Consider the following 13,157-nt stretch of genomic DNA (forward strand, 5'->3'; position numbering starts at 1 on the left):
CCTCCTCACCCCCTCACCCCTCCTCACCCCTCCTCACCCTCCTCACTCTCCTCACCCTCCTCACCCTCCTCATCCTCCTCACCCTCCTCACCCTCCTCCTCACCCTCCTCACCCCTCCTCACTCCCTCTCACCCTCCTCACCCCTCCTCACCCTCCTCACCCTCCTCACCCTCCTCACCCTCCTCACCCTCCTCATCCCTCCTCACCCTCCTCACCCTCCTCACCCACCTCATCCCTCACCTCACACCCCTCCTCACCCTCCTCACCCTCCTCACCCTCCTCACCCTCCTCACACCCTCCTCACCCTCCTCACCCTCCTCACCCTCCTCACCCCCTCCACCCCTCCTCACCCTCCTCACCCCTCCTCACCCCTCCTCACCCTCCTCACCCTCCTCATCCCTCCTCACCCCTCCTCACCCTCCTCACCCTCCTCACCCTCCTCACCCTCTCACCCTCCTCACCCTCCTCACCCTCCTCACCCTCCTCACCTCCTCACCCTCCTCATCCCTCCTCACCACCCTCCACACCCTCCTCACCCTCCTCACCCTCCTCACCCCTCCTCACCCTCCTCATCCCTCCTCACCCTCCTCACCCTCCTCATCCCTCCTCAACCCTCCTCACCCTCCTCACCCTCCTCACCCTCCTCATCTCCCTCAACCCTCCTCACCCTCCTCACCCTCCACACCCTCCTCACCCTCCTCACCCTCCTCACCCCTCCTCACCTCCTCACCCTCCTCACCCCTCCTCACCCTCCTCACCCCTCTCACCCTCCTCACCCTCCTCACCCTCCTCACCCTCCTCACCCCTCCTCACCCTCCTCACCCTCCTCACCCTCCTCACCCCTCCTCACCCTCCTCACCCTCCTCACCCCTCCTCACCCCTCCTCACCCTCCTCACCCTCCTCACCCTCCTCACCCTCCTCACCCTCCTCACCCTCCTCACCCTCCTCACCCTCCTCACCCCTCCTCACACCCTCCTCACCCTCCTCACCCTCCTCACCCCTCCTCACCCTCCTCACCCTCCTCACCTCATCCTCACCCTCCTCACCCTCCTCATCCCTCCTCACCCTCCTCACCCTCCTCACCCTCCTCACCCTCCTCATCCCTCCTCACCACCCTCCTCACCCTCCTCACCCTCCTCACCCTCCTCACCCTCCTCACCCTGCTCAACCCTCCTCACCCTCCTCACCCTCCTCACCCCTCCTCACCCTCCTCACCCTCCTCACCCTCCTCACCCTCCTCACCCTCCTCACCCTCCTCACCCTCCTCACCCTCCTCACCCTCCTCACCCTCCTCACCCTCCTCACCCTCCTCACCCTCCTCACCCCTCCTCACCCTCCTCACCCTCCTCACCCTCCTCACCCTCCTCACCCTCCTCACCCTCCTCACACCCTCCTCACCCTCCTCACCCTCCTCACCCTCCTCACCCCTCCTCACCCCTCCTCACCCTCCTCACCCTCCTCACCCCTCCTCACCCCTCCTCACCCTCCTCACCCTCCTCACCCTCCTCACCCTCCTCACCCCTCCTCACCCTCCTCACCCTCCTCACCCCTCCTCACCCTCCTCACCCCTCCTCACCCTCCTCACCCCTCCTCACCCACCTCCTCACCCTCCTCATCCCTCCTCACCCTCCTCACCCTCCTCACCCTCCTCACCCTCCTCACCCTCCTCACCCTCCTCACCCTCCTCACCCTCCTCATCCCTCCTCACCCTCCTCATCCCTCTCACCCTCCTCATCCCTCCTCACCCTCCTCATCCCTCCTCACCCTCCTCACCCTCCTCACCCTCCTCACCCCTCCTCACCCTCCTCACCCTCCTCCTCAACCCCTCCTCACCCCCTCACCCTCCTCACCCCTCCTCACCCCTCTCACCCTCCTCACCCTCCTCACCCTCCTCACCCTCCTCATCCCTCCTCACCCCTCCTCACCCCTCCTCACCCCTCCTCATCCCTCCTCACCCTCCTCATCCTCCTCACCCTCCTCACCCTCCTCACCCTCCTCACCCTCCTCACCCTCCCCCATCCCTCCTCACCCTCCTCACCCCTCCTCACCCTCCCCCATCCCTCCTCACCCCTCCTCATCCCTCCTCACCCCTCCTCACCCTCCTCATCCTCCTCACCCCTCCTCACTCTCCTCACCCCTCCTCACCCTCCTCACCCTCCTCACCCCTCCTCACCCTCCTCACCCCTCCTCATCCCTCCTCACCCTCCTCACCCTCCTCACCCTCCTCATCCCTCCTCATCCCTCCTCACCCCTCCTCATCCCTCCTCACCCCTCCTCATCCCTCCTCACCCTCCTCACCCTCCTCACCCTCCTCACCCCTCCTCACCCTCCTCACCCCTCCTCACCCCTCCTCACCCCTCCTCATCCCTCCTCACCCTCCTCACCCTCCTCACCCCTCCTCACCCTCCTCACCCTCCTCACCCCTCCTCACCCTCCTCACCCCTCCTCATCCCTCCTCACCCTCCTCATCCCTCCTCACCCTCCTCATCCCTCCTCACCCTCCTCATCCCTCCTCACCCTCCTCACCCCTCCTCATCCCTCCTCACCCTCCTCACCCTCCTCACCCTCCTCACCCTCCTCACCCCTCCTCACCCTCCTCACCCTCCTCACCCTCCTCATCCCTCCTCACCCCTCCTCATCCCTCCTCACCCCTCCTCACCCCTCCTCATCCCTCCTCACCCTCCTCATCCTCCTCACCCTCCTCACCCCTCCTCACCCTCCTCACCCTCCTCACCCTCCCCCATCCCTCCTCACCCTCCTCACCCCTCCTCACCCTCCCCCATCCCTCCTCACCCCTCCTCATCCCTCCTCACCCCTCCTCACCCTCCTCATCCTCCTCACCCTCCTCACCCCTCCTCACCCCTCCTCACCCTCCTCACCCTCATCACCCTCCTCACCCCTCCTCACCCTCCCCCATCCCTCCTCACCCCTCCTCATCCTCCTCACCCTCCTCACCCTCCTCACCCTCCTCACCCTCCTCACCCCTCCTCACCCCTCCTCACCCCTCCTCACCCCTCCTCACCCTCCTCACCCTCCTCACCCTCCTCACCCTCCTCACCCCTCCTCACCCCTCCTCATCCCTCCTCACCCTCCTCATCCTCCTCACCCTCCTCACCCCTCCTCACCCTCCTCACCCTCCTCACCCTCCCCCATCCCTCCTCACCCTCCTCACCCCTCCTCACCCTCCCCCATCCCTCCTCACCCCTCCTCATCCCTCCTCACCCCTCCTCACCCTCCTCATCCTCCTCACCCTCCTCACCCCTCCTCACCCCTCCTCACCCTCCTCACCCTCCTCACCCTCCTCACCCCTCCTCACCCTCCCCCATCCCTCCTCACCCCTCCTCATCCTCCTCACCCTCCTCACCCTCCTCACCCTCCCCCATCCCTCCTCACCCTCCTCACCCCTCCTCACCCTCCCCCATCCCTCCTCACCCCTCCTCATCCCTCCTCATCCCTCCTCACCCCTCCTCACCCCTCCTCATCCCTCCTCACCCTCCTCACCCCTCCTCATCCCTCCTCACCCTCCTCACCCTCCTCATCCCTCCTCACCCCTCCTCACCCCTCCTCATCCCTCCCCTCATCCCTCCTACCTCCTCACTCCTCACCCCTCCTCATCCCTCCTCACCCTCCTCACCCTCCTCACCCCTCCTCACCCTCCTCACCCCTCCTCATCCCTCCTCACCCTCCTCATCCCTCCCCTCATCCCTCCTACCTCCTCACCCTCCTCACCCCTCCTCACCCCTCCTCACCCTCCTCACCCTCCTCACCCCTCCTCATCCCTCCTCACCCTCCTCACCCTCCTCACCCTCCTCACCCTCCTCACCCTCCTCATCCTCCTCACCCCTCCTCACCCCTCCTCACCCCTCCTCATCCCTCCCCTCATCCCTCCTCACCCTCCTCACCCTCCTCACCCCTCCTCACCCCTCCTCACCCCTCCTCATCCCTCCCCTCATCCCTCCTACCTCCTCACCCTCCTCATCCCTCCTCACCCTCCTCACCCCTCCTCACCCTCCTCACCCTCCTCACCCTCCTCATCCCTCCTCACCCTCCTCACCCTCCTCACCCTCCTCACCCCTCCTCATCCCTCCTCACCCTCCTCACCCTCCTCATCCTCCTCACCCCTCCTCACCCCTCCTCACCCCTCCTCATCCCTCCCCTCATCCCTCCTACCTCCTCACCCCTCCTCACCCCTCCTCACCCCTCCTCCTACCTCCTCATCCCTCCTCATCCCTCCCCACTCATCCCCCCTCATCCCTCCTCATCCCTCCTCATCCCTCCCCCTCATTCCTGCCTCCCATGACTGCAATGTGGAGCCCTCCCCACTGTCCACCCTCCTCAGGACCCAGAGTAATGCCCAAGTTGGACACTGAACAGAGGCTGTGCCCCCCAGGGTGAGGGGGTCAGCCTCAGGTGAGGGGGGTCAGGCTCAGGTGGGAGGGTCAGGCTCAGGTGGGAGGGTCAGGCTCAAGTGAGGGGGTCAGGCTCAGGTGAGGGGGTCAGGCTCAGGTGGGAGGGTCAGGCTCAGGTGGGAGCTGTGTGTGTCTGACTGCCCTCAGCAGGACCACCCTGTGCCCTGTGCACACTGTCTCCCCGGGGGCAAGGGTCCAGCTCAGCCCGGGGCTTGGGGCAGGGCCCGGGCACCGCGGGGCCGCCCCAGCGTTCGGGCCTCTGCCCTGTGCCTGTGCTGCGGTGGGCAAGCTGCGGAAGGGCACGCAGCCCCTCATCCGCTTCAGCCCTGGGAGGGAGGGAGCATGGGGGGGAGGGGGCTGGGCTGATTGCAGACCTGCCTGCCTGGGATGGAATGTGGGGGCCCTGGGCGGATCCAGGGCCTGCTGGCCTGTGCCCACTGTGGACCCCCTTCCTCTGCAGTCACCGGAATGTCTTCCTGCCCCGCCCTGCCCGTGCTGGGTGCCCGTGGCTGCCACAGGCTTCTTTGCGGGCCCCAGCAAGAATGCGGCTCGGCTTCTCTGCTCTGGGTTGAGGGCCAGGCCTGCGGGCTGCAGCCGGACGCGGAGGCTGCATGGGTGGGCGTGGCAGGTAGGCCAGGAGAGAGGCCTTGTCCTGGGGAGCTCCAGACCGCGGTGGCTGGGGTAGCAGGCGCTGTCCCCCGAGACAAGCCTCCTCAGCGCCGCCCTCCTGGACGGGCTTGCGGCCGCAGACCTGGGTGGGGAATAGGCAGCCTGGAGGTCACCCTGGAGTCTCACACAGGCCGGGGCTGGGGCAGGTGCCCAGCTGCGTGCAGCGCAGAGCTGGGGGATGGGAGGGGCCCCAGCGGGGGAGGCGGGCGAAGGGCCTACCACCGCCAGAGCCTCTGCCGGGGCCGGGAGAGGGCCGCGGGCTGCCAGGGTGCCATCACTGTGGTTCTTGCGGGCCAGCCAGGGCCGGGCCGTCCTCCACCTCCTCAAGAGTCAGCTGCAGGAGGCTCCCTGCAGGAGTGGGTGTGGCTCCTCTGGGGACGGGTGGAGGGTGGGCTGATCTCTGTGCGCCCTCCTCCTCCCCTCCTCCTCATTCAGGGAGGCCCCTCCCCACGTCTGCAGGGGGGCGTGGGGTTGGAGGAGCTGGCAGAGGGGAGTGTTTCCCTCCCCTGCCCCTCACCGTCCACCTGGCAGAGCCCTGGGGCTGCAGCTGAAAGCACTGGGGAAGGGAGAGGCCTGCTCAGCCCGCCCCCTTCCCCACGCAAACGGGGAAACTGAGGTCTGCCTGATTGGAGGCAGCCCAGGGCTCTCCCCGCCCTGTCCTTCAGGGAGCGGGGATGGGCTCAGAGCGGGGCCTGGCCCAGCACTCCACCCCCTGTGGGAGGACTTACTTCCGCGGTGCTGGGCTGGAGCTCCCCTGGGCGCCCAGAAGGTGGGACCCACGGAGCCTGGGGCGGCCCTGGGTGGGTGGGAGGGCGTTGGAAGGGGAGCCCAGCCACTGTCCTCCACAGACCATGGCCTTGTTGGCAGCCAGACGCCTTCTGGGGTCCCGCAGGACCCCTATTCGGGGCGGTCTGCTGCTGCTGCTGCTGCTGCCGCTGCCGCTGCTGGGCCTCGGTAAGTAGGGGCAGCTGACCAGGGAAGCCGGGGAGGGCTGGGCGTTGCGGGGCGGGGAGGGTGCTGAGCATGGTGGGGTCTTGAGGACTGGTGGTACCTGACCACCCTGAGGAAGGTATGGGGGTCCGGGCCCCCCCGTGTGGGCCGAGCCCTGGGCCTCCACACCTGGCAGGGGGTCACTGGGCTGCAGCTAGGGAGGGAGAGGCTTTGTCCCCTTCCCAGGGCCAGGCGCACCCCCAGAGCCCCTCCACCCCAGCCTCCTGCCTGTGCTCCACAGGCTGGACACAACCTCCAAGGGCTGCAGAGACGGGACAGGTGAGGCTGGAGGACGGGAGGGGGAGGGGAGGGGGAGGCAGCTGGGCTTTCCCGTCCTGGGTGCAGACCCCGGCCTGGCCCACAGTGGGAGACAGGGCCAGGTATCTTCCTTCCACATGCACCAATACCTAGCAGCTGTTCAGGGGACCCACTGGCAATAGTGTAGCTGGGTCAGGTAGAATTTAAGCCAGGAGATCCAAACGTGGGTCCCAGCAAACAGCCAGGCTCCGCATACCCGGCCCCCCACCCCACCCCGGAGTCTGGGCCTTGAAGCAGCTGAGCCCAAAGTGTGGCAGAGACTGAGAAACACCCACCTGGGCGGGCGTCAGCAGGGCCTTGTCCCCACAGCCTCCGCTCCCGGACGCGGCGGGCCTGCGTGACCCCAACAGGTATGTCCAGGGTTCCTCAGGCCCTGGGGCTCCGGAGGCCTCGTAGGCTGGGCACCCAGGGGCCGGCTGCACAGCTTCCTGGGCCTCTCCTCCGGCCTGTCCTGCTTCCCGGGTCCTGACCAGGCTCAGGACTGGGGAGCGGCGGCCAGCCCTTGCCCTCCAGATGTTGCCTGGCCCTGGGAGGCTTACGGGGTCCTGCAGGGAGGGGGTGCTGTGGGACCAGGGGGTACTGAGAAGGCCAGAAGTGGGTACACACTCGGGGCCCGCCCAGCCCAGCCCTAGGCCTCTCGAGCTTCTCCTGCGAGGAGGTGTCCCGCCTGAGCGCCGGGCGTGCCCTGGAGCTGGCTGTGACTGTGAGGCGGGAGCACATCCCACTCCGGGAGCATCAGGTGGGTCTCTTGTGGGTCTCCTGCTGGCGGGAGGATCAGGTGGGTCTCCCACCAGCTGGCCGGGTGTGTGGCCACGCAGGTCTGGCTGTGGGGGGTGACCAAGGAGGCCTGCCCGCCCCCCTGGAGAGTGGGCCCCCCTTCAAAGCCTTGCCCCTAAAACCCGGCTTCCATGGGCCGAGTCCCTGCCTGCCTGCCCCGGCCCGCCCTGCCCACGGGCACCGGGGCTGGGGTGTGCCTTGTGGGTGGGAGACCTGGAGCCCCCCGCCCGGGGCCCAGCACATTCCAAGCCGGCCGGCCTGGTCTCTCGGCAGCTGCGCTGTTTGGCTCACCGTCTCTCAGAGCACCTTGCCCCCCAGGACCTGGATGCCCTCTCAGTGGACATGCTGCCCTTCCTCAAGTAGGCTCGGTGCCAGGCGCTGGGGCACCCCCCCCCCCCGTCCCCGGCTTACAGCCCAGGGGCTGGGAGGCTGGGCCAGGGTGGGATCGGGCGGGGAGTGGGCTGCGGGCATAGCAGTCCCCGCATTTCTCTCTCCACAGCCCTGCCTCGTTCCCGGGGCCTCAGGTCTGTAAGAGCTTGTTGTCTCGAGTCTCCAAGGCCAACAACTTCCGCCAGCTCCCACCCGGGGCTCCTGAGCGCCAGCGTCTGCTGCGCCTAGCTCTGGCCTGCCGGGTACAGAACGGAGCAGGGGGAGCAGTGGGGGGGAGCAGGGCAGAGAGGGAGGGGCGGCCCCTCACAGGAAGGCACTGAGGCCGAATGTGTGTTCAGGGTGTGCGGGGCTCTTGGGTGAGCGAGGCCGACCTGCAGGCCCTGGGGAGCCTGGCTTGTGACCTGCCCGGGCGCTTTGTGGCCAATGCAGCAGCCGTCCTTCTCCCCCGGCTGGCCAGCTGCCCAGGTCCCCTGGACCAAGACCAGCAGGAGGCAGCCAGGACGGCTCTGAAGGGCGGAGGACCCCCCTATGGGTGAGTGAGGGGGTGTCTGAGGTCTCTGGGGCGTGCCTGGGCCGCTGGGCTGTGCCCCTTCACAGCCAGGAGCAGCGTCTGACCTCGGCTGCCCCCTGCACTGCATTTGGGGTCTCCTCTGTCCAAACAGTCCTCCCTCGCAGTGGTCCCCCTCCACCCTGGACGCTCTGCAGGGCCTGGTGACTGTGTTGGACCTGCCCATCATTCACAGCATCCCCCAGGTGAGCCCCCCTCCTCTGCTCCCGGCTCTGATCCCCGGGACCCTCGGCTCACTGGTCTGCCCTGCTCTGTCCTCAGGAGGTCTTGGACTCCTGGCTACAGCGCATCTCCGGGCACCCATCGTGGCAGAGGTCTGAGCTGGCCCCCGTGGTCCAAAGGTTCCGGCGAGACACGGAGAGTGAGCTCTGAACCTGCTCACCAGGCCGTGGGCACTGGAGCCGGGGGCCGGGCATGGGGGCAGGCGCTGGAGCCGGGGGCCGGGCATGGGGGCAGGCGCTGGAGCCGGGGGCCGGGCATGGGGGCAGGCGCTGGGGCGGGGGGAGGGCATGGAGGAGCGCAGGTAACCAGGGGCTGGGGAGGCAGGGGGGATGGGCGGCACTAGCACTGTCCACGCCTGAGATCTTTCCTGCCTGAGTCTCAGCTAACCAGGTCATCCCCTCACAGACCGGGTGGGTGAACGGAGGCCGGAGCAGGATGGAGGCTGTGGGGGGAAGGAGGGGCTGAGGCAGCAGGCCTGTCCTTGCAGAGGCCTGTCCCCCGGGGCAGAGGGCGTTGGCCGTGGACGAGAGCCTCTTCTGGTATGAGGAGTGGGAGCTGGAGGCCTGCCTGGACGGCGCCGTGCTGGCGGAGCAGGTGGAGGAAGTGAACAAGATCCCCTTCACCTACCAGCAGCTCAGCGCTTTGAAGCGCAAGCTGGACAAGGTAGCTCACCACACCTCCCCCCTGCCCTGGACAGACACGGGGCCCCAGCTCTCCAGTGTGGCCCGGTCCCTCAGGGTCACTTCCTTTCCAGACCTTTCCACAAGGGTACCCCGAGGCCCTGATCCAGAGGCTCGGGCCCTTCTTCCGCCACATCCTCCCGGAGGACATCAGCAAGTGGAATGTGACCTCCCTGGACACGGTCAAGGGCCTGCTCGAGGCCAGCAGCGGGCACAGCACAGATGCGCAGGTGAGGCCGGCCCGGGGCGTTGGCGTCCCAGGCGGGGTGCGTCCCAGGCGGGCTTGCCTCTCCCTGCCCCGGGACTCCACGGTGGCGCCTCCACAGGTGACTGCCCTGATCACCCGCTACCTGCTGGAAAGGGACGACTTGGACCAGGACACGCTGGACCTCCTGGCTGGTGTCCGCCCCACTTACCTGTGTGTCCTCAGCTCCACGCAGCTGGAGTCCCTGCCCCTCAGTGTCCTCTGGTGGGTCCCCCCGTGTCCTGGGCTGTGGTGCCCACCTCCCCCCCCCGTGTCCTGGGCTGTGGTGCCTCCCCCCCCCCCGTGTCCTGTGCTGTGGTGCCCCCCCCCCCGTGTCCTGGGCTGTGGTGCCCACCTCCCCCCCCCGTGTCCTGGGCTGTGGTGCCCCCCCCCCGTGTCCTGGGCTGTGGTGCCCCCCCCCCGTGTCCTGGGCTGTGGTGCCCCCCCCCGTGTCCTGGGCTGTGGTGCCCCCCCCGTGTCCTGTGCTGTGGTGCCCCCCCCCCGTGTCCTGGGCTGTGGTGCCCACCTCCCCCCCCCGTGTCCTGGGCTGTGGTGCCCCCCCCCCCGTGTCCTGGGCTGTGGTGCCTCCTCCCCCCCCCCCGTGTCCTGTGCTGTGGTGCCCCCCCCCGTGTCCTGGGCTGTGGTGCCCACCTCCCCCCCCGTGTCCTGGGCTGTGGTGCTCCCCCCCCCGTGTCCTGGGCTGTGGTGCCCCCCCCCGTGTCCTGGGCTGTGGTGCCCCCCCCCGTGTCCTGTGCTGTGGTGCCCCCCCCCCCGTGTCCTGTGCTGTGGTGCCCCCCCCCCGTGTCCTGGGCTGTGGTGCCCCCCCCCCGTGTCCTGTGCTGTGGTGCCCCCCCCCCGTGTCCTGGGCTGTGGTGCTCCCCCCCCCCGTGTCCTGGGCTGTGGTGCCCCCCCCCCGTGTCCTGGGCTGTGGTACCCCCCCCCCGTGTCCTGTGCTGTGGTGCCCCCCCCCGTGTCCTGGGCTGTGGTGCCCCCCCCCGTGTCCTGGGCTGTGGTGCTCCCCCCCCCCGTGTCCTGGGCTGTGGTGCCCCCCCCCCGTGTCCTGGGCTGTGGTGCCTCCTCCCCCCCCCCCCGTGTCCTGGGCTGTGGTGCCTCCTCCCCCCCCCCCGTGTCCTGGGCTGTGGTGCTCCCCCCCCCCGTGTCCTGGGCTGTGGTGCTCCCCCCCCCGTGTCCTGGGCTGTGGTGCTCCCCCCCCCGTGTCCTGGGCTGTGGTGCCCCCCCCCCGTGTCCTGGGCTGTGGTGCCTCCTCCCCCCCCCCCGTGTCCTGTGCTGTGGTGCTCCCCCCCCCGTGTCCTGGGCTGTGGTGCTCCCCCCCCCCGTGTCCTGGGCTGTGGTGCTCCCCCCCCCGTGTCCTGTGCTGTGGTGCCCCCCCCCGTGTCCTGGGCTGTGGTGCCCCCCCCCGTGTCCTGGGCTGTGGTGCTCCCCCCCCCCCGTGTCCTGGGCTGTGGTGCTCCCCCCCCCGTGTCCTGGGCTGTGGTGCCTCCCCCCCCCCCGTGTCCTGGGCTGTGGTGCCCCCCCCCCCCGTGTCCTGGGCTGTGGTGCTCCCCCCCCCGTGTCCTGGGCTGTGGTGCCCCCCCCCCCGTGTCCTGGGCTGTGGTGCCCCCCCCGTGTCCTGGGCTGTGGTGCCCCCCCCCGTGTCCTGTGCTGTGGTGCCCCCCCCCCGTGTCCTGTGCTGTGGTGCCCCCCCCCGTGTCCTGTGCTGTGGTGCTCCCCCCCCCGTGTCCTGGGCTGTGGTGCCCCCCCCCCCCGTGTCCTGGGCTGTGGTGCCCCCCCCCCGTGTCCTGGGCTGTGGTGCCCACCTCCCCCCCCCGTGTCCTGGGCTGTGGTGCCCCCCCCCCGTGTCCTGTGCTGTGGTGCCCCCCCCGTGTCCTGGGCTGTGGTGCCCCCCCCCCCCGTGTCCTGGGCTGTGGTGCCTCCCCCCCCGTGTCCTGGGCTGTGGTACTCCCCCCCCCGTGTCCTGGGCTGTGGTGCCCCCCCCCCCCCGTGTCCTGGGCTGTGGTGCCCCCCCCGTGTCCTGGGCTGTGGTGCCCCCCCCCCGTGTCCTGGGCTGTGGTGCCCCCCCCCCGTGTCCTGGGCTGTGGTGCCCCCCCCCCCGTGTCCTGGGCTGTGGTGCCCCCCCCCCCCGTGTCCTGGGCTGTGGTGCCCGCCTCACCTATTGCTCAGCCCCACGCTTCCCCCAGGACAGTCACACCCAAGGATCTGGACTCCTGTAGCCGGCAGCAGCTGGGCCTTCTCTATCCCAAGGCCCTGCTGGCCTTCCAGAACGTGAGCGGGCCGGAGTACCTTGGGAAGATCCAGGCCTTCCTAGGTGAGCCAAGCCGGCACAGGCAGGGGCGGCCCCTGCCTCTCCTGCCTCCTCCGCCCCTCAGCAGGGGGTTGCTGATCTAAGCTCCCTGCCACGGCCCCCAACCCACAGCTGAGGTTGGGGAATTCCTCTGGAAAGAAGGCAGGGTGGGGGCTGGGAAGGTGGCTCAGTGGTAGAGCGCTCACCTCACATGCCTGAAGCCCTGGGTTCAATTCCTCAGCACCACATACACAGAAAAAGCCGGAAGTAGAGCTGTGGCTCAAATGGTAGAGTGCTAGTCTTGAGCAAAAGAAGTTCAGAGACAGTGCCCAGCCCTTGAGTTCAAGCCCAGGACTGCCAAAAGGGAGGAGGGGGGGGGGGGAGGAGGGGGGGGAAGGAGGGGGGGGAAGAGGAAGAGGAGGAGGAGGAGGAGGCAGCAGGCTGCCTGCAGCCTGTGGTGGGGCTGGGGCCCGGTATTGCGTTGCACGGTCTGGAGCCTGGGTTCCACTCCCTGTGCAGGAGGGGCCTCCGCAGAGGACCTGCAGGCTCTCAGCCACCAGAACATAAGCATGGACATGGCCACATTCAAGAAGCTGCCGGTGGAGTCAGTGGTGGTAGGCGGGGAAGGGCTTTCGGGAAGGCACAGCCAGGCCTAGAGGGGCCGAGGTTTGAACACGGGGGAGACTGACGGCTGCCTCACTCTTGGGCAGCGGCTGACGGTGGATGAGGTTCAGGCACTTCTTGGGGTGCACGTGGCAGAGCTGAAGGGGGAGGAGAACAGCAGCCCTGTGCGGGACTGGATCTTCCGGCAGCGCCAGGAAGACCTGGACCAGCTGGAGCTGGGGCTCCAGGGCGGCGTCCCCAATGGCTACATGATCCTGGACCTCAGCTTCCGAGGTAGGCCGGGGCAGCCCGGGGCGGGGCCAGGGTGGCTGGGGGCTGGCGGGCCTGAGTCACCCCTCTAATGTGCAGAGGCCTTCTCCCGGGGAGCTCCACGTCTGAAACCTGGACTTGCGCTTGCCTGGAGCTCTGCTCTGCTCTTGGCCTTCGCTCTGGGCTGAGACCACCGCTTCCGACCGTCCAGCCCTGGCCCTCCGAGGAGCTCTGCCTGACCCGAAGGCAGCCCATCCCCGAGGGCATTTGAGCTCAATAAACAGCAGTGTGTCACTGTGCTGATGTGGGCTGTGGTCTTGTCAGGGAAGAGGGAGGACCTGAGCTCAGGGCTTCCTGTGACCCCATGCACACAGCACTCTGAGTTCCCATGACCAGAGAAAGGGGTGCAGGGCCTCTAAATGGAGCCCGCGACTGTCCAAGGCCTTCCCGGCATGATGACTGCCCTTCCTGAGCCCCCAGTTTTGGGTGTGGGGGAAGGTCTGGGCCCGGGAAGGTCTCTGTGTCACTCCTAGCAAAGACACAGGTGGCAGAATAGCTCCACACTTTATTCAGATCCTCTCAACAAGGCAGTGACAGCCAAGGGCTGCCCTGACCGGCTGTCCTAGCAGCCAAAGGGCCTTCTGTTCCCTGCCCACTGTTCCCTGGGCTTGTAGCTGGGCATGCTCCCTCTCCTCCCAGACCAGGTTCTGGGAG

The 13,157-nt window shown here is 68.5% G+C and overlaps 1 protein-coding gene across 2 annotated transcripts; it reads left to right on the plus strand.

The window, feature by feature from the left end:
• Positions 1 to 5,017: 5,017 nt before the first annotated feature.
• Positions 5,018 to 12,742, plus strand: Msln (mesothelin). 2 transcript variants are annotated; one of them, XM_042672365.1, is made up of 17 exons: positions 5,020 to 5,038; positions 5,928 to 6,033; positions 6,311 to 6,348; positions 6,697 to 6,737; positions 7,009 to 7,126; positions 7,438 to 7,523; positions 7,664 to 7,796; positions 7,893 to 8,086; positions 8,217 to 8,307; positions 8,384 to 8,483; positions 8,832 to 9,007; positions 9,099 to 9,254; positions 9,351 to 9,493; positions 11,467 to 11,594; positions 12,090 to 12,184; positions 12,281 to 12,467; positions 12,543 to 12,742. In XM_042672365.1, exons 2-17 carry the CDS (start codon positions 5,931 to 5,933, stop codon positions 12,629 to 12,631), a joined length of 1,878 nt encoding a protein of 625 aa, XP_042528299.1. In that variant the 5' UTR covers positions 5,020 to 5,038; positions 5,928 to 5,930; the 3' UTR covers positions 12,632 to 12,742. The 2 variants fall into 2 exon arrangements, with proteins under 2 accessions (XP_042528298.1, XP_042528299.1); XM_042672364.1 differs by having other exon boundaries at positions 5,018 to 5,038; positions 9,099 to 9,493.
• Positions 12,743 to 13,157: the final 415 nt, after the last annotated feature.

This window comes from Dipodomys spectabilis, unplaced genomic scaffold (genome assembly GCF_019054845.1).
Source record: "Dipodomys spectabilis isolate Male_0828 unplaced genomic scaffold, ASM1905484v1 ptg000700l, whole genome shotgun sequence".
Classification (NCBI taxonomy): domain Eukaryota; kingdom Metazoa; phylum Chordata; class Mammalia; order Rodentia; family Heteromyidae; genus Dipodomys; species Dipodomys spectabilis.